The sequence below is a fragment of the Haliaeetus leucocephalus genome, unplaced genomic scaffold (assembly GCF_000737465.1).
Source record: "Haliaeetus leucocephalus isolate CR32 unplaced genomic scaffold, Haliaeetus_leucocephalus-4.0 Scaffold197, whole genome shotgun sequence".
Taxonomy (NCBI): Eukaryota; Metazoa; Chordata; class Aves; order Accipitriformes; family Accipitridae; genus Haliaeetus; species Haliaeetus leucocephalus.
The window spans coordinates 438,959-460,247 of NW_010972633.1; the positions used below are offsets into that span (position 1 = coordinate 438,959).

A 21,289-nucleotide genomic window follows, 5' to 3' on the forward strand; every position below is an offset into this window, starting at 1 on the left:
ATTACTGAGAACAGGTGTGACGCAACTTCAGTTACATCTGGGTCTCATAGATTTTACTACAGGTAGGAGACAGTAGTTAATAAGACTAAATACTAGTGATAGAGAGAAGTCAAGATTTTTGCTGATTTTGTTAGAATTATGGTAATTACCCATAAAAGCCTGTTGACATGTTTGGGAAGACGATGGGGAAATCTAAGAACAGAATATCATCCATCCTGAGTTAGACCAAAAAGCTCTTTAGTCCAATATCTTGTTTCCAGTAGTAGCCAAAACTGGACACTTAGAGAGGGAGTTGGTCATGACAGAAGAGACAGAGGTAATATTCACACATAAATATGTTTTGAAAAAATAAAGTAACATAAGTGCTGGGGCTGGAAAGCTCTAACTTGTGATACCTTCTGTAAAGATGATTGAAGGTATTTTAGCTTTAGAATTAACTTTATGACATTTGTGTAAAAAAAAAAAAAAAAAGTGGGTAAATTGTTTAAAATGGCTCCTAAGTGATGGCATACCTGCATTGTTCTTTCAAGTCTTTATTCCTTCTTTCCTAAATTTGTGCTGAATGCATAGGACTCTCGTGCCCTGTTTTCAAGCCCTCCACAAATCTCTACTATTTATTTGTGTTCTGATAGCATCTGCTACTGCTATACAATGCTTCAGTACATGAAAGTGTACAGACCCTGGTTAGAGTGTGAATAAATCAAACCCAAGGAGACCACGATAACAGAAGTACCCAAAGCTGTAAGTTTTCTTCTACGTGTCCCTGGCCAAAGGAGCACCCCCATCATTAGATGCTTCTCGCCAGTACAAGTGTCAAGACGAGTCCTTGTCCTGGCTTTGAGCCTACAATGCTGTTATTTCCTCAATTATTTCTAGGTCTAGTTACACAGAGAGGGATAGCATTTCAGACATCGTGACTGAACAAGTTAGCACCTACTTCAGTGCTAACCAGCAATGTACTAAGTAGAATAAGCGGTTTTGTTTTGCGAAGGATACTGTTGTGTTTTTCAAACTACTAAAAGTTTATGCAATATACACCTTGGACCTTGCGTGCGGAATAGGAATAAAGATTGCCGATGTCTTGATTTATGCTCTCTGGCATAGGCTGATCTCTGACCTCCCAGCTGCTTGGCTAATGTCACTTTTTGTAAGCATCGTGAAAAAAGAGAATTTAAGGAGTTTGATTTCTCAGCTTTTATGGCTGCTGCGTTTGTCCCAGCTCCTGGGTATGTGGAAGATTTCTCTTATTTCACTGCTTATTTTTAGGTGCTTTTCTTCCCAGCAGCACCCTAGGCTGATTAAACACACCTTAAACGCCAGATAAGTTAAACCTGAAAAATTTAACCTAACAAAAGAGACAAAGTTTTGAAAGAAAGTTGTAAGCTGTTCTTGATATGCATCAAAGTCCCTTAGCTGTTTGAGTATCTCAGCAATATTGTGGGTGGGAGAGGAGTTACTTCTTCTGAGTGCATCTTCTGAGTTTCTCTGCCAGCGATGGTTTGGGGATTTCTCCTATCTCAGGTGTCTGGATAGTTATGTTTTCTGGTGAGATTATCGAGGCAGAAAAATCTCTTCTCAGTAGCTGATTCAAGAATATTTGTCTTTTTCTCTGTTATGTTGGTAGGCTGTAGCAGATGCCAACTATCATGAGCATCTTGGAAGGGGAATTCAGTTATGTTCCTTTTAAACTAGAACCTGTGATAACGTAAGGTGGACCTGCACTGAAAGTCCCAGGCTCCAGTGGTATTGTGTACCTGGTTACAGCATCCTCCCAGTTTCACAAACAATATGATTCTTCTGTCATGGTTATACAAGAAAAAATAGTGCCATCTTGACAGAGTTACAGTTTTTTGAAAAAGTATTCCATAAAAATATATAAATGGCCTCAAGAAATTCTCTGAACTGGGAAAGGCTTTATTGTACTTAATAAAGAAGATGAAATTGTGCTATTAGAAATCTTTTAACCAGATGTTCGTATTTAATTTTCTTTGCCTGTTTCACGGTTAGCGAGGATTTAGCTGGAAAATTGAGGACACTGGTATTTACAGAACTGGAGTGAATGTGTGGAAATGTCTCATAATGGTACTAAAACCAGATTGCAAATGGTGAATTGCATCCACTTTCTTATTAGAAGAGTCATATAAAAGCAATATTGTAATAAAATAAAGAATTACCCTTCACTCAAAAGAGTAGACCCCACAGAGGTGACCTTCTGTGGGATAATGGAAAATGTGCCCTCATGTACAATTTGTTACTTAAAGTGAAATGAATTCTGTGGAAACTTCTGCTCTTGTATATGTCTCGTGGAGGGTGAGTATGCGTGTGCTGTCCTCTTTGGTCTCTACGCTCCATATACCCCCGTGCAGCCATTAAAGGCTGGCAGCACGCTGCGGTCTGGGCTTCAGTGTCTCAGGCACACTCTGGTGTGAGCTTGCTTTATCCCCTCCACTGAAATGCAACACCGTGTGATTAAATTCACTTACCCTAGAGTTATTAGGAGTACTGAGGTGGTATGTGTTGTGTTTAAGGAAACCGCTTGTCCCTCCCAAAGGACAAAACCCAGCTAATGCACGCAGAAACAGTGAAACAAGAGTTGTTGCTGAAAAATACAGTTTTGGTTGCAAAAGCTGCTTCTTGTTGTAGCTGTTTCTCTCACAGCTGCACATATAGTTTTATGGTGTGTGTGGCAGGAGAATGCAAAGCCGATAAGTAAATCTTTAGGAAAAAAGGAGAGTTTTGCAGTGGAGATGTGGACTGAGCATTCCTTGCATTCGGTCAAGAAGAAATAAGTAGGGAGATAAAGGGGCAGAGGGAAAGCACTGTTAGTTAACTGCTCGTTGCCACAGGATGTGTTTGTACATTCATTAGCAAAATTAATGGCTTCCAAACGTACTGTTGGATTTCCAGTGCATTATAATCCTATTTCTGCTTTTTTGTACAGTAAGAAGTTCCTTTTCCAAAGGAGCACATTCAGTAAATACCTTATGACCAAATCATTTCTTGGTTTAATGTTATATTTAGAACAACATTAACATGAAAGCATGCAGCACAGTTACTTCTGGGCAAATCTGTCCTGACCAAGGACTGAGAACTGAAGTGCTTTTGCACTCAAAACCTACATGGAGAAGGAATGCAGTAAGACGTACAGGAAATATGTTCTTTGTCATTTCATATGTTTGACATCCAGGTGATTATTTTTTTTTAATGGTTGTTTGATTCTCTGGATTACTGGGCTCTTAAAATTGTTGAATGAAATAAGCTAATGAGTCTTAAGGCAATTCCTAGTGTTCACACGTCCGAAAGAGGAGCTCCGTGCAGCTGCCCTGGGAATGTCAGGGAAGGCAAAACCTGCGAACGCTGTTGGGGGGAACACCTTCTGCACTGTTGTACTGTAGAAAATGGAAGTTGTTAGGATTTAATTTCAGTATTATCTGCAGTAAATCTAACTAAGAGGGAATGCTAAGATGATGGCAAATACAAACCTATGAAGATTTTAATCCATGTTCCAAGAAACCATGCAGGAAAGTGTGGCATTTTTCTCCATTAGGATCTGCACAGGTCCCATGTTGTCTAAGGTGCAAATTGAGCTTTTATCTGTGCACAGACAACCCTGTACATTTTTGCACGTCTCATTTTAAAGGATGATGGATGTATTTGGATATCACTGGAGGGTAAACATAGGCAAATATTGATTCTGTGATACTAGCTGCTGTAGTTGTTCTCTCCCAGTGGCTTGAATTTACCGGCAGAGCTGTCTGGGGACGTCCTGTGTGGGCTCCTCGTGTCCTCCCACTCCCTGCACAGCCTCAAGCAGACAAAGCCTGGGTGACCATAGCAGTGTGGCACTGGGAAACTTTCAGGGGTTAAAAATGCAAATAATGGGAGCATCAATCTGTGGTTGTATTTTATAGGGCAGAAAGGAACACAAGGCTCTATCAATTTATTTTTTCCAACTACCTTTAATTTATTAAAATAAAAACCAGACAGATGGCATGTGTGGTTGTTGTATAAATGATTGCTTGTTATAATAAATCTTTGCTTAATTCCTTTAAACATTTCAAATAATTGCCGTAATTTGAATGGTTTCTGCATTTTCTTGAACTACCTAGACAATGCCAAAGGTCAACTATGTAATCACAGATGGTTAGTTTTATCTTCATTTTAGTGTGACACATGAACTGTGAAAAGCAATTAGACTACAGCAGATCAAGCTCTTCAAGTACCTGTGTGCTAAATGCAAAGAGCACAGTTATGTCCTTTTTCCTAGTGTTGGTTTTGTTTCTTTTTTTGTTTTTTAAAATCACTAACTGGAGTAAATATTTTTTATTTTAGTCCTCCTCGGCCTATGACTAACATGAATGACACCATGGTGACCCACATGTCCTCTGGAGCACCTACACCAACAAAAAGGTATGCGTGCTTTGCAATATCGGTTGTTTGTTTCTGTGAGAGGTAAAAAATACAGAGCATGGATTTTTGCATCACTAGGACTCTTCTAATATATTTCACGTAACACTGCCCCTTCAAAACGTGTATGCAGCATTTATAATATAAGGAACTGTTTGCAGTGCTTCATTTTGTTCTCTCTGAAGAGTGATTTTCTTTTATTGGAATAGATGTTATTATGTGAGTGTGACTGAAGAAATATCTAAAGAGTGCTAAAGATATTTTTGTTTTTCATTTTTAAATAGAGCATTACTTCCAAAGCTGTTCTGAGAAAGGCTGTTCTTGTTGTATCATAGGCTCCTCTGCTGACAAAGGATTATTCTGTTCTGCTGGAGACATTTCACATAATGAGTATACTGCGTTGCCATTGTTAACAGTTGTTCACACCAAACACAGCTAAGCTGCCAAAGTTCTTTCGAGTTGCCCATGTCTACTAGACGCATTTAGGTTTGAGTTGGATTTGGTTTTACTTTTACTTAGTTACATATATGTAACTTATTGTATGGATATACGTATGTAAACATGCAAAAAACTAGTTGAATCATGTATTTGCACTTTTCTTTCTTGTTAAGATATGTTAGGGAGAATAGCAAGGTGGTTCACTGGAGGCTTCACTTGTCCAAAGCTGTGAATGAATAAATGTTCCCTGCCGGGAATGAGAAACTGAACTGTCACAATTTTAGTGGCAAGGTAGCACTCGAGGCAAGCCAGATTCCTCATTTTCAGCAGCAGTCCTTCAAACAGAACTAAGCAAAGATCCATGTACTTTCCTTGACAAAATAAGTCAGTTATGTATGCAGGTTTGAACTGGCTGTGTTAAAATTATTTCACAATCGGTCTGTAAATCATTCCATGTAACATCTACAAATGCTACGCAATGTGCAATACACTGTATGACTTCAAATATGGGATGTAGTAGGGTCCCTATCACTGGAGGTTTTCAAGACACAATTGGGCAAGGTGTTAGATAATCTTATCTAGGCTGCTTTTCCCACGGAAGGTTGGACCAGATGACCTTGTGAGGTCACTTCCAACCTGGGCTGTTCTGTGATTCTATGAAATACACCTTTTGCTAAATTAGAAGCGAAGAGGCTGAGAGAGCAGAAAATTCCCAAAGCCAGTGCTTTACAGACTGCTTTTACAGTCCTTAAGCAACATAACGCATAACGTCGTGTTTATTGGGTTGCAAGCAACCTTGTGGGCAAGGTCTTTTGCATTGTCTCTGCTTTTAACCTCTGTTTGGGGTCCAAGTTTGTTCACTGTAGAGCAGGCAACAGCCATCTCCAAATCTCTATCAGACAAGATTGTGCTTTAGTCACTCATGTCCTCTGTGCACACAAGCTTGAAACTTTTCCCAAGTAGCAGTGTCTGTCAGGTTCTCCTGCAGCCTCTTCATCCTCTTGCGTAAAAGGTCTTACAGAATGGAATGGTGCAACCCTCTGTCAGTTCTGACTCAGGAGCAACAGTTAATGTGGGTAGTGATCACCAAGTTCTGTAGTTTCTACTTCTTTGTTTAACCACCTTTTCCTATTTTCTTAATCCAAACTGGATAATGCACATTTAAAAAATCTCTTAATTCCACAGTCATCAAGACCATCTCACCTGTCTGGTAGGGAGAGCTTCCTAATGCCATCCTGTCATGTTCTGGCTTACCAGCGTTTCACCTCTTTCCAGTATGTGATGAGTTTCTGTGCTGGTCAGTGGGTGTGATAGGTGCCTTTTTGTCTTGTGGAATAACGTAGTCCCAGGAACCGTTCATTCCTCTGCTTCTTTCCATTCAGAGATTTCTTTCTTTCTCAGATTGTGTCTGCTGTGTTATCTATAAAAATCATGTCTGTTCTGGAAGAAGAGGCCAGTGAAACTTGATTCAAGATTATCCACAGCAAGTGTCTCTGTGTTTCTTGCTTTGCAAAATACCAGGAGACAGACTCATGCAAAATATAAGCTTAGCACTGAATATTCTGGAGGATGGCCTCTGATGGAGGAGGTGAAGCAGTCCTCCACAGATATGCTTTTCAGTTGCCAATTTAGTTCAAGCACACAGGAACAAATACTTTATTACTAAATGAACAAAAGAGAAGATACCAGTATTGGCTTTATTGCCAAGTACCAGTATTGATCCTAAAGTACATTTTACCAAAGGAAACACTTGGGTTTGGTTTTTTTTTTTCCCATGGGAACATCCAGAAACTCATTCAAAATACCTCTTTCACATCATCATCTGCCGGCTGTGCTTCCATTCCTCTGTGGGCAGGGGCTAGCCCACCTATTCCCTTAATTTGAGAAGGGGGACACTACAGAAAATGCTAGGAAAATACCATATCAAGCACTAATCCAAAGAGAAGGGCTGGCTATTGCCACCTGACCCTTCTACTTTTTTTCTTGGCCATGTAGATCTTACAATACACTGTTGAGATAAGGAATAGTGGAACGGCGTTTTTGTATGGAATAATGAAGGGAAAGAAAATCAACAGCTTGTGGTAAGTAGGTATTAGTAGGTAAAGTAGTGCTGAAGGTAAACTCTAATTACATTATGACAAGACCTTTACGTTGACAGGGGTTTAAGGGTACGGGAATTTCATGCTGATATTGTTTTCTGTCGCCCATGATGACAAGTAGCAGATGCTTAGAGAAGTTTATAAGCAGTAAATCATTAAGTCAAGTCAGTAAGTCAAATTTTGCTCTTGTTTTTTGCACTTGTTCCCATCTTGCAGCGCTCATCAGTCTACTTCCTCATTTGCAGTATTTAGAGACCACTGCTTCATAAATCCAGCATCCACAAGTGAGTTCTACAATTCAGTTATGACCTGTTTAAGAAAACTCTTCCTTTTTTATTGTAACATTCACCAGTTCACCTTCTTCATTCTGTTGAACATTTTTTATATCCCACCTGCTTCTAGCCTAAGAGTCCTTGTCTACTTAATTCTTCCTTGCACAGAAGGTAGTCTGTAACTTGGATCATGCTCATTGTCCCTATCGGTACTCTTCTTCTCTCAACATTTCTTTTTGATGTGGGATGGCCAGAACTGCATCTAATAGTCAGATCTGAGGCCACTTTGGTGTTCCAGTCCCATATTCTTCTGCTTGTGTGAATTGCAGGGATCCGCATAAGTCTTGTGAGCAGAGACTGTCCCAAAGGCAGGCAACTAAAGAAATCTTTCTCCTCTCTGATGTGGGCAAGGATATGCATAGATCTGGATTTGATCACAAGAATCCCAGAAATACTGAATATAGAAACCACAGTGATCAAGGGAAACAGAAGTAGCTTTTCAACAGCGCTACCAAGATCAGTATTTTGACTAATAAGGACATGATAGAATCAGCAACAGGGCTTTAGAATCAGCAACACCCTTTGGCTTGGACCATTTTTGTATTTATAAAGGAGCAAGGTCTCTGTTGCTGTCTGTTGTCCAAGACAAGATCAGGTAGACCAAAATAGAAATAAAAACTTTGAGAAATCAGACGTGTTTGGACATATGGCATGTCATCTGCCTCTACGCACCCTGAAATTGTCAACTAGCAAGACTTGCTTGAAAATTTCCTTGTGAGAATCAGTTATCATTTGGTAACTCAGGCCTCATACATCTGTAGAAGGGAGCTGACTGAGATCATCAAAAAACACTGGATGGTAACAAAAATGTCAAAATAGGCTACTTCAGCCTTTGGGGACGATCCTTGGTTACAGTTATTACCAAACAACATACCAGTTGATTGCAAGCAGCTCGTATTTTGAAAAACACGCAAGTAACTATAGGTGACTGCCCACTTAAAAGCACAGAACTTCTCTGTACTCCAATACATAAGCCATTCCCTCAGCGATTCAAAGGCTACACTGAAGTAACTCAGAGTGAAGACCTCTATAGCATATATACTTTACAAATACCATCCCCAGCAAAGGCTAAGAAAAGAAGTTGGAATAAACACCAAAGAAATGACTTGATTCTGCAAAATGATCGTTGTGTCATCCTTTGTCTACAGTTTGCTCTTTCTGAGAGGCGAGACATTCGCGGAAGTGTGGAATGGCACTAGACCAGTCCAGAACCAATCTTTAGAAAGCCAGAAATCATCTTACTTTCAAGCATCCTCTTTAGTCAGGCATCATGAGAACTGACAGGCAGCAAATGCATGGTAGATGTCACCATCTGTGATCGCCACACCTGTATTAGTATCTGCCTTTTACCAAGGTCCTGGCTCTTCCCTCTTCAAGGATCCCACTTCCAGAATTCTGTTACGAAAGGTTATGTCATCTAGCAGATTCTGCAAGAGTTCACGGGAGGAGGCTTCTTCTCTCTGTACTTGCTTATTCCAAAGAACGAATGGGGTATTTATCTTTTCCTGGACCTGGGGGGAACGGACAGGCTGCCTCAGGTTCAGGTAGTAATGTTTGCCTCCATCATTCCAGCTCCTCAGGCTCTCAGCTTGCAGAACGCATACTTCTCCATAACCACTCAACAAGCCCCTGGGGATGTACCTGAGGCTCGCAGTGGAACCCAAACACATCTCTCGAAAGGTATTGTCATTCAGACTCTGCTTAGTGCCTTTGTTCTTTGCAAAATATCTAGTTGTGGTGGCTACGTACACCTGTCCAAGTCTAATCAGGGTTGGTTTGTTTTTAATCACATAATAATGAGAAATGCAGGTCTTCATCAGAGCTTCTCTGTTTGTTCAACTGAGGTTCTACAAGAAGTGATCAGTGAAAGCCATTTCACAGTATAGGATTTGTATGACCCAAGCTGTTTCCGTCTCTGCAAGGCTTGCCTGCTGGCATTACTGAGTTGAGCTACACTGAAAAGTACTTCTAAAGTAGCATAGATATCAGGCTCTGTCCACATATACCAGAGAAATGCTGCTTTCCAGGTTTTACTTGAGACTGCTAAAACTTTGGCTCAGGTCAAGTATACATATTTCAAAAATAATATGGAAGCACTGCAAAATTAATTAGGAGAGAGCTATAGAAATATCTAAAAGCTGGACATGTGATGCTAAAGGAGCATTATCTGTTTAGTTTATTAAGGAAGGTAGGGAAGTGATTTGATTACTAGGTTACGAATATTTATATACATGGAAATATATCCAGTAGCAGGGTGGTTTTTTAGCCTTGCATAGAAGGGCATTTCAAGGTCCACTAAATTCTGCATAACCTCTGCATACAGCCAGTCAAAGTGGATGGTTACAGAACCTGTGGATTTAGTAGTAAGCACGAAAGCTAAAATACTTGGCTCTTGCCTCAGCTTGAAAGTCTCTGTTTTTGTCTCAGCATATGCCCATCCATATATGGGATAACATTTCCAAGTATTTTGAGACTTTTAGTGTGCTGGCTGAACCACTGAATACATTGAAGCATTATTGGTTCATCCATCTAGTTTGTCAGGGGCATAGGAGCACATGTCTGTGTTGTCTTTGTATCCTCCATTTCTTTAAACTTGGAAAATGTACAGGTGTCAGCAGTTAATAATAGAGTTAAGTAAGGCAGGAGAAACAGGTTTTTCCCCCTTTAAAAATTTCTTACATTTCTATTTTGTCAGTTTACATATGTCTGATTACAATGTTTTCCCCAAGATTTATTACAGTTACTAGTGCTCTAGATCAATCCATGATGTAAAAGATCATCACTGACTAAAATTAAGGGCCTCATTTCCCTAGCTGGAGGCACTGTTGCATCTTGGCAGCATGAAATAAAGATAGCAGGGTTGCTGAGGTTGCTTTGTGTGAGCTGAATGGGGTTCGGATCTGCATTTTAATGTGCTGAAGCTGTTCAAACTGGCCACTTTTCAGTGGCTTGGCTTCTTTTTGAAAGCCAAATTTGTTCCTAAAATTGACTGTATTTTATATACCTGGAATAAATGACGGATGAAAGTGTTAGAAGTTACATGGTTGCCTGTCTGTGGACACAATAGGGCTCATCTTTGAATGTCCTCAGTGCTGAAAAAGAATGAAAGGGCACCAGCAAAGCACAATAGCATTTGTTGGAAATATATTTTATTTCTGTGACAGTAATACTGTAGTAGGAGCAAAAGGTAGTATCCTGCCTAAATCCTTTCCATTCCAAAGAGCATTTTACATTTGTTTATACCTTCATCAAACTTTCTTCTTTCACGCTAATATATTCTAGCTTCCACCAGTAGACTAATCCAAGAGTAAGGGGGTTTGTTTTGCTTGCTTTCCCCAAAAGATGGAGCAAACATGGGTCAATTTATTTGAAGGCAAAGTTGGAAGGAATAGTAAATGGATATCTATACATGATTTTGTTGGAAAGAGAACCGTTTCTGCAATTTTTTTATTGCACCCATATACTATTAGGAAGTTGCTGTTCACAGGGCTTCCTGTACGTATAGATATAGCTAGATATAGCTGTCTGGCTAAATATAGCTAGATACAGCTAACCCAGAACCTCAGTGGAAGTCCATACCAATTAATGTACATTGTTTTAAAAGCCTTTTTCGTGTGCTTCCAAGTAATGTTTTTCACAAGAGAAGGAATTTAGTCGTAATTGTGAATTGCACTAAATTATTTGTGAAAACTGGCCTCATTCCAGTTTTAATCTGTTCATCACAGATGCACACGTGGAGGGTGTGGGGATCTCTAGGAGGCACACGGGTTTTCTGCTTCATCCCAGGGCTTCTCTGCTACCAGAGCTACTGCAGAGCTGGGCTGTGTGCCACGGCTCCTCCGTACTGACCTCTGCAAAAAAAAAAAGTAAAGCCAGTCTGCATACGGAAAATACGTTATCTGTCGTGAAACAGAGGCTGAAATCAGTAACACTTGCTGTGGAAGAACGAGAGAGAGTTCTCCAGCTTGTGCTTGACAGCTCTGGCCTCGAGAAACTGAGGCAGCAATTTCACTGCTGGAGGTAGAGTGGGCAGTCATCAGCCCAGGGTCTCCCTGGGGAAGAAAGGCTGTGGGCGGCAGGTCGAGGGAGGGGATTCTGCCCCTCTGCTCCGATCGGGTGAGACCCCACCTGGAGTCCTGCGTCCAGTGCTGGGGTCCTCAGCACAGGTCAGACATGGACCTGTTGGAGCGGGTCCAGAGGAGGTCACAGAAATGGTCAGAGGGCTGGAACCCCTCTGCTATGAGGACAGGCTGAGAGAGTTGGGGTTGTTCATCCTGGAGAAGAGAAGGCTCCAAGGGAGACCTTATAGCAGCCTTCCAGTACCTAAAGGGGGGTTACAAGAAAGATGGGGACAGACCTTTTAGTAGGTCCCGTAGCGACAGGACAAGGGGTGATGGTTTGAAACGGAAAGAGAGTAGATTGAGATTAGATGTAATGAAGTTCTTCACTATGGGGGTGCTGAGGCACTGGCCCAGGTTGCCCAGAGAAGCTGTGGATGCCCCATCCCTGGAAGTGTTCAAGGCCAGGTTGGATGGGTCCTTGAGCAACCTGGTCTAGTGGAAGGTGTCCCTGCCCATGGCAGGGGGGGTGGGACTAGATGATCTTTAAGGTCCCTTCCAACCCAAACCATTCTGTGATTCGATGATTCTATGATTCTTGTGATGGTTGCATCCATTCGTTGCACAAGGGCTGCCAAAAGACAGGACGGGGGCTAGCTGCACTGCGGAGCTTCTCGCTCTTCCAGGACACCCTGAACACCACCATTCAGCAGCAGGGCAGGATGGAAACCTCTTTTTGTGATTTCCTTCTGTTAAAAACATGAAAATAACCTCCCTTTGGCGACTGTTTTGTCAGGAATAAGACTGAGCTGAAAGAACGGGATTGTAATGCCTGAGCTCACTTTTTTTGTGAACTAAAATGTGAAAAACAAACCAAAGGAGCCCTCGTCAATGCTTCTCTTCAGTCCATGCACATCTCTGAGGAACCTCTAGCGTTTCCAGCCTCCTCATCCTCTGCTTTCAGTGGGAAAATATCCAGAGGGGCAATGAACTCTTCAGATCCCACCATTTCAATAACTATATTTTGCGCGAGGCAGGGAGCTTTCTGTCGTCTCTAAAATGCTGTAGACAGAATGAGGTCACAAAAAGTTTTTTCTAGTAAGCCGGGAGTTCTGGGAACAGAAGTGTAGCTATGGCCATGCTCAGCTGTGGATTTTTTTCACATTTAGAAATGTAACATTATAATTTTGATATTTTCCATCCTGCAAAATGTAAGTTTCCAAATGAAAAAAGCCGATTGATTCAATGACATGTTTACATTTGATAGTGTTGTATCAGATGTGCGAGACAGATGTTCTGTACATTTATTGAGACATTTACAAAACAGAAATTTTAATGCAACCTTGCCTATATTTGTTACCTATGATACAACAAAACACAGCATTTCTCTGATCTTTGCAGCCAACAAGCCTTTCTGAATAAATGGAGATGATTATGTCTCTTCTGTAAGAGTAGGCCAAGCCCATTAAATGTTATTTGTTTTAGCTAATTTATTTTAAATTACTTCAAGAACAGATTTTTTTTTTTCCCCCCCCCATTTCTGTTGTGGTCAATGTGCACTATTCTTCTTCCAGTAATTCTGTTCCCAAAGACAACCTGTCCTCAATTAGGTTAATGACGTGTACTTCCCTCTTTAAATACCGTTCTACATCATTTGTTTTCTCAGCAGCCATGGTCAGTCTGTAGGTTATGCAGCATCTTTTATATTGCAGATCCATGTTAGAATTTAAATGCATTGTTATTTCAGTCTTGTTAATGTATATACTATGTGAAAAGATGGATTGATCACTCTGTTTTTTCCTAAAAGGCTTGTATATGTCTCTGTTGCCATTATGGCTCCTATAAATGTGTAAGAGTGACAATCATCTCGACTGCTCAGTTGCCTACAGCAGAGACATTTCTTCCTAAGCTAGCTGCAGTAGGCTCCCTACGTAGTTTATGTAGACAAATAAACTGTTCTGGAGTGTGATAGAGCAGACCTGATTTAGATGTCCACTTTAAGATGAGAACAGTCTAGCAATGCCTGTTTTCTTTCCCATTGACCGTAAAGGGAGTGCAGACAGCTAGCTCATATTAAGAAGCCTCTAGTAATGTGTGGTCAGGGAGGCAGAAGTTTCTCCTTTGGACTGAGAAGGGTCTTTAAAATAGAAGTCCTTTTCAACAACCTAGCCTATAAAAGCAGTCACCGTATTTGCTACCTATAATACAACAAAATATTGCATTCTTTTTTTCTGATTTCGAAGGAGCTTGGAGACTATAGACATTGCATTTGGGCAGGTGAAACATGTTCTTACAGCCTAAAAAGAAAATGACTTCCAACTTAAGAACTGAAGTTGAAAGGGATGTGATGTGACCTGCCTAGACAATATTCAGAAACCTTTTTTCCTATCTGAGAGGTTTTATTTCCACTAACTCTAACCTGGACTTTTTTTCAGTCTTCTGCTCCTAATGCCACTGATTATCTGCTCTTCCTAGACCCTCATATTCCTTCTGCCTTTATTTTTGTTTGTCCTTGTTTAACTTCGCTGTCTCCAGTACCATTGATTTACGCCCCTTGAGTTCTGTCCTTCTCTGGGTTTGCAAATGTATGCAGAACTGTGTAGTTTCCAGCTTTTTGATCAGACCTCCAGAAACTTTCCTCTGCCTTCATCTCTGCATTGATGTATTACATATCTATGTCATTGATGCTGTCTCTTGTTTTTTTTAAGTTCTGTAACCCAGAGTGATTTTTATTTGCTTGGCTAGCTTAATTTATCTTCTGACAATTTCCAATGTGCCTTTTTTCTCCTTCATTCCCATGTCCACATTCATCTCTCTGACATTTCCTTCTAGCTGTCCAGTCACCAGTTCTACCTGAAAGTGACTGAAACTACTATTATTATCCGCTCTGCCATTTTTCTTTGACACAGGTGGAGTACATTTGGTTTTTTATATTCTGCTTCTTAGACCTATGTGACCTCTAGAGATCCTAGATCCATTTTAGCCATAATTTCAGCCATGAAAAGGTTTTGGGGAAGAAAGCTCAATAGCATGAGCCTGGGTGGACTGTGGCAGCTGGCACTGTCTGGATTGCTGTTATAGATGTAGCCAGGGTGGTCAGGCATGTTTGTGCCATGATTCATAATGCATCCCATAATACCCTATATATACCTGCATAATACCAAAATTGACTTTCTTTCTAAAAAAGGGATAAAAATATCTCTTTGTCTAGAGACAAGGGAGATCCCAGCTCACATGTAACCTTGCTCAGTGACGATGTGATGATACTTTACAAGATGAAAGAGAAGGGGACGGCAAGAAGGAAGGAAGGGTGAGGACAAGGGTCAGCATAATGATTCAGTCTAACAATTTCAAACAAAAAAAATCTCTGTTTCAGTACTTATTATTTCAACTGATATCTAGATGCCTCTAGGTATTTATTTTTAACCTGTGGTTTAAAATCCTCTGCATGTAATTTTGAGTCTGTGGAATGTGGGTTGAGGAACATGCGTTAGGTGAGAGCGTGGGGAGTTTGATGGGGAGGAAAAAATGGTCAGAAAGCATCTCCAAGGGGAATAGTTGGGACATTTTTACACTACTCTTAAGTGGCTATAAGGTTCAAGATCGAGAGGAAAGTATGTGAATAAAATATAAAAGAATTCTTGGGTTTGGAACCTAGATGTGAAAGGTGTTTCTCTCTTGCTGTTGGCATGTGGATGGTCTTGGGCTAACGCAGACCTCGGAGGGTGTGCAGGTACAGCACTCTGCAGACTCATCCTGCAGTCAGCAAGTGCCTCGTGGGACTGCTGGGTAGGAACAGGAGACACAGGACCTGTGGGCAAGCTAGCTGTACTTAATCCTGATGCTGCTTTGGTGGTGTCTTCTAACCTATCTCTGTTGTGAAAACTTAGGTCTACCTTTACACCACTTCTCACATCAGCTACTTTCACCTCTTGTGTAGTTTTTTCCCTTCTCCAGTAGTGATGCTTCAGTTTATCTTACATGCTGCCGCTGAAGTAATATTTCTCGTGCGTTCCAGTTCTTCCTCCCTCTGGTTCACGATGGGTTTTCTAATAACTTTATTGCAATCCAACTGCTGTCACAGGACTGTTGGGTCCAACAGAGCAGTGGTGATAAAAACACCATACCAGAAGGGAAGGAAATGGGAAGCAAGACTGTCCATCAGCAGCACCCTGCAGACAGAGCAGATCCAGAGTACTGCACTTTGAGGATTTGGATTTGCTCTCTATCACATTTCTCATCCCATTCAAACACTTAGTTTCTTTTTCAGTTCTTTTTCACTCCATTTTATGTACACTTTTTTTTCTAGCTACCTGATCTTTGCTCTGAGATTTGTCAGCCTAGTTCACCTCAATGTTTACATTACAAAGTCACAGAAATCGCAGGCTTGTTGAGGTTGGAAGGGACCTCTTGAGATCGTCTGGTCCAACTCCTGCTCAAGCAGGGTCAGCCAGAGGAGGTTGCCCAGGACCACGTCCAGTTGGGTTTTCAGTATCTCCACAGACAGAGACTCTACAGCCTCTCTGGGCAAACCTGTGCCAGTGTTTACCCACCCTCATAGTAAAAAAGTGCGGCGTTTGTATTCAGATGGAATTTCTGATTTTGTGCCCATTGCTTCTGGTCCTGGCACTGGGCACCACTGGGAAGAGCCTGGCTCCCTCTTCTTCATTCCCTCCTTGCAGGCATTTATAGACATGGATTCATTCCTCCTGAGCCTGCTCTGCTCCAGGCTGAGCAGTCTCAGCCCCCTCAGCCTTTCCCCATAGCAGAGTTGCTCCAGTCCTTCAGCATCATGGTGGCCCCTCGCTGGACCCTCTCCAGTCCGTCCATGTCCCTCTTGTACTGGGGAGAACTGGACCCGGCACTCCTGGGGTGGCCTCACCAGCGCTGAGCAGAGGGGAAGGATCCTCTCCCTTGACCTGCTGGTGACACTACGATGCTGATACTTTAATTTTTGTTCAAGTCCTCTGTTTTTACACTTCCACATGTTCTTCCACATGTTTGGTACAAGTTTTCTGATTAAGATTTTGATTATTTTTTCAAGTAACTTAACAGCGGCATACATACTCAAACAGTTTTTATCACTGCTGTCCTGCAGCCACTTTGCTGGCTCTTCATTCCTCCCTGTCCTGTATCTGCTTTAATTTCAAGTGTTAGGAGATCATGGTGTTATTCTCTGATTTAATGATGACCATCCAGCATGCTGCTGCTGTTGGACTGCATTACATTTCCCTGTATAATTATATTGTGTGATTTTCAGCTTGGATATACGCCCCATCGTCTTTCCTGCATATGACAGCTGGAGGTAGGGGTCTGAAGAAATTAAAAGGTTGTTCAGAGTGTTCAAGGAATGTGGTGGCTTCCCCATGACTTTAAATCTTTAAGCCAGATTACATCACTGTCTGAACAGAGTGCTGGAGGTCAGTCAGAAGCATGGCTTTGATTCAGAAATTACTATGCTAAATTTCATTGTCTGTAGTATGCAGAGAATGATGGTAATTATCCTTTTTGACCTTAACAACTATTTAAATCAATCATGGGGAAGAGTAATGTGACAGAAAACAAGAGACCCCTCTAGATTATATCCTCGCAGCTCTTTCAAAAGCTCTTTCTCTTCTCAGTAGCCAGAGCAGCAGTGTGCAATTTTGTAAAGATTTACAAAGTTGTGAGCCAGCATAATAAAAATTTGCAGGGATTTCTTGCTGTAAATTACAAGATTTTAAATAAATTGTCTATTTTACTTGGCTTTCCTGGTAGATTTTCAGAACAGAATTTAATTTAAGACACCAAAAGTACCATTTAAATACCTTAGTAATTTATTGAGTTGCTTATAAAGCTGCAGAGCCAAGTCTTAGTGTGTAGAATTTGGGGCAGGAGCCAATGAACCTTTCAAATCCCATTCTCACTGACATGCAGTTACATGTTCGAGCCCCGGGCATGACTGAGCACCCAGACCCAAACCTTCAACCATCACCCCTGAGAAGCAGGACAAGGAGGAGTGTCCTGCAGCTCTGTGCAGATTCTTCTGACCTCAATTTTCCCTTCCCACTTAATACTGCTTCCCTTCTTCCCTTGGAAGGAGCGTGGTTAACATTATTTCTTACTATCTTTGGACTGTTGCTTTGCATGGTGTAACCTGGTTTTGTGTATGGTGGCTGTTATATGAAAAGCATGGAAAACATACTACAGAATTACATTTTAATGCTGCTTTGAAGAATTCAGTTATAGTGTGTGGCTAACCTGGGGGAGCAGGTAGTATTTTGTCCTTGATGCCATCTTCTGAAAACTAAAAGAGTCTGTGGTTATAGTATAGTCCTGAGTTTCTCTACCAGGGATATATTCTTTTTTTTTTTTTTAAAGCAGAACAAAACAAGCCCTTAGCAGCGTGTTTGACTGCTGTCTGAATTCAGGCCACATTAAGGGCCAGGCATGATTCTGGGAGATGTTTAAAAATTTTCTTGCAAGATGTAGATATGACTCAAAGTGCAGGATAAATAAAAAGTAACTTTGTAAGGATGTTTTTTCAACAATGAACTTTCCCAGACTTTAGGTTTTAAAGGCAATTGCAGAATGGCACAAATACAGCTGTGGCTGCATCTGCAGCATAACCACCCCGAATTGTCCCTATCCCCAACAGCTGGCCATCCTTCAGCTGTACAGGCACCGCTGGCTGTGGGCCTTTTTCTGCACAGACAAGGAACCGAGCCACTTATATTTTATTCATGAAAAGAAAAAAGGGAAAGGAGAGGGGGTGGCATTGTGGTGTCAAGAGGTGACATTGCTGTTTCTCTGCTCTCAGGCTATATAAAATATTATTGCTGAAATACATGTCTGAAAGTCAAAGGGATACCTTCAGATTCCTGAACACGTTACAAAACAATCGGTCCCTACCCACGTAGAGGGGTAGGGAATAAAAATAGCTGACATATCTATGTGGAGAACAAATCATGTCAAAGAATGGAAATTGGGTGGTTCTGCCTGGGTGGGTGGCCTCATGAAGGAGGGGGAAGCACTAATTTAAAATGTATTGACTCATAAAGCTTTTGACACTATCCCATATGGTATTTTCATAAATAAACTAGGTAAATGTTGACTGGTTGAAACTGCTGTTACGTGGGTGCAACACCAGTTGAAAAATTGCAGTCAGAGAAACAAAATATCAATATTTTCCTACCAAAGAGGGAGCATGTGTCAGGTGGGATCCCACAGGGTCAGTTCCCAGTTCAGCATCGCTCGGTTTACATCTTGGCAGCTTGCACAATGAAATAAGGAACAGGCATACATAAATGTCTTAGTGACACTATGCAAGGTAGGTACTGGGGATTCTCCAGAGGGCAAGCCTCTAATTCAGAATGGTCCTGTAGATCAATAAGATGAAATTAATAAAGACAGCTTCGAGCGACAGAAAATAAAATGCATGAATAAGAAGTAGAGAATGACCGACTAGACGGGCCAGTTGCTGAAAAGCATCTGGGGAATTGTAGCGGATTAGGAACTGAATGCAAATGAAGAAAGTTCCCACAAAAAAGGAGATGGTAATGGGATTGGGGTCTGTAGTAACAGGAGGGCTGTATCTAGGGCAGCTCAGACAATGACTCAGTCACAGTGGCGTCCACCCGATGCACTGCCTTGACTTTTGGACAGCAGGGGCTAAGAAGGCTGTAGACGCACGGCAAGTCCAAAAGCAGCTGGTGGTGTTGACAGCTTGACCTTCCAGAGAAGGAGAGTGCTCTGCTTTGGCAGAGCTCTTAACAGCGGTCCCCGTGGGCGAGGGATCAGTGAAGGGGACTGGGTGTCCACCTGGGGAGGGGGGAGGAGAAGCACCAGATTTAATTCCCAGCAATGGAGGTTTCAGATGAGGGGTGGCAACTGTGGGTCTAGAGGTTTGTTAAGTTCTGCAGATCCATTTCAGACCAGGTTATGTGGTACAGCAGTACACTTTCTAAGAACAGTTTAGGAAAACATCTGCTATCTCATCTGTTTGATCCCCCATTGAGGAGAAGGGTGGACTGGAGACCTGAGATCCTTTTGACATCACCATTCTAGTAAATTAATTACCAAAGCATAGAGCCATTCTGATTTTCTTTAATTTAAAGAGTATGTCTAAGCGTGTTAGATGAAACAACTTCAACAGGAGACTGAAAGTCCACATAATGTTCACTAGCAATATGGCTTGAGCAATACGGAGAAGCGATTCCTAAGTTTTTGGGTTTTTTATTTTGCTTAAAATTATTTAGCAAATTCTATTCACATTCACAGTTGGCTTGGGCTACTCCAAAATTGCCTTTTGATGTACAAATGATTCACTGAGGAAAAAAAGAATAGAGAAGAGAGGGTCAGAACTGCATTTATCAAGGCCAGAGGGGAGAATTTGTTCTAATCAACACCTGTGAGTATGAAAGTGTCCTTGGGAGCTGTAACTTGGTGGCTGGTGACCAAGAGCTGCATCATGGTTGTGTGGTGCAGCAGGGCTGGGTGAAGCTCAGGTCTGGTGAGATGGTGTTCAGAAAAGAGCCAGGGGTAATGAAGAAGGATGGAGTTGGGCTGTGGTGAACAGAGACATTACAGGGCTTTTTCTCACCCAGAGAAATGAAATGCCTCAGAACAGTTCTAATACAATGCTAATCACGGGTATCTAATAGTGTTCCAAAATACAGAGTGCCTTAAACCTCAAAACACCAGAAATGTAGAGGTTAAGAATTATATATGTTTAAACATCTGAAAGCAAGCTAATACAGAATTACCATGTCAGACGTCCCTGGACGAGGTGGGGAGAGGGAAGGAGACAAGTCAGCAGCCTTGGGGTGTGATGGGGAGAGGTGAGAAGCCATCTGGGAGCAGGGAGGTGGCTGGACCAGGGGGTCCCCAGCTTAGCCCAGGCGATCCCTGGTTCAGCACACAGCTTGCTCGGTGTTTCCAGTGCGTGAGTGTCCTCCAAGTAAATCCCCGCTTGCGAAGCAGGGCATGCAGCAGCAGAAGGCACCAGGAACAGTTCAGGTGTAGCAATGTTACCGAGATGCCAGTTGCTTCGTAAGAAAACGAGAGTAGGTAGGCTGGTGGTGTTGCGGGTTTGTTTACCTGCAACAGGGAACGTTGCTGGGGGGGTAAGGAAGCAGAGGGACGTACCAAACAATTTTGCACCTTAACTGAGACCAACGTGAAATAAATTTTTAAGGTATAGGTTTATGTACTAGGTTGGTGATTTCTTTTCCTGTCCTGTCAGTAGCGCTGTCATGTATTGCTTCTACTTTTTGCCATCCGCACTGCTGCTTAGCTGTTAATTAGCATGCTTACAGCAGCTTTGAATGAGCACTAACTGCTATACAAACATTTGGTAGGTATTATACTGACAAAGTTTACAAAGAATTAAGCTTGTCCATAGTTCTCAGGCTTTCCCAGAGGAGCTGAACTCAGTAAAAGGCAAGCCCTTTGGAAATGAGAGTTAAAGGTACGTGTCAGCATAACTTAAATTCTGCTTTCTTTGAATAATGAGCCAGCACTGCCATGATGGCTCCGCTTTAGGGGACAAATGCAGCCTGCCTTTTGCAAATAGAGCAGCACCTTCAGCCACGAAGGTACTAGGACAGTGGGTACGAGCTTAATGCTTTCTGTTGAACCACGAAGCTTGAGTTTATGTGAGTTTTGCAGATCAGGATTACCTACACTAACTTTTATATTTTAATCCTTCCCTTGCTCTATGAAAGCAACATGCATACCTACAAGATTTTTACAACACCCCAGTGCAAGCCACAGAATGCCACTAGGCCCTGCACTTTCTCCTGCCCACTACACTTAGATATTCTCCTCAATGAGAAAATATCTGTACGCTGTAGCTGACACAGCCTGCCAAACACAGCGATGAATTGTTCTTCCCAGAATGCATCTACTTTTGGCGATAGATTTATCGGGAGCAGTGGGCTTCCCCCCTGGTGACCCTCTTTCTCCAGCTCTCCTG

The 21,289-nt window shown here is 41.8% G+C and overlaps 1 protein-coding gene across 2 annotated transcripts in view; it reads left to right on the forward strand.

Annotated features, from left to right (window-relative positions):
• The window catches only part of DTNB (dystrobrevin, beta), a 202,114-nt gene that overhangs the window by 93,799 nt on the left and 87,026 nt on the right, over positions 1-21,289 (forward strand). For both annotated transcript variants that reach the window (XM_010565883.1, XM_010565882.1), the window contains one exon: positions 4,333-4,410. In XM_010565883.1, coding sequence (XP_010564185.1) covers positions 4,333-4,410 — 78 coding nt within the window. The remainder of the gene's footprint in view (positions 1-4,332; positions 4,411-21,289) is intronic.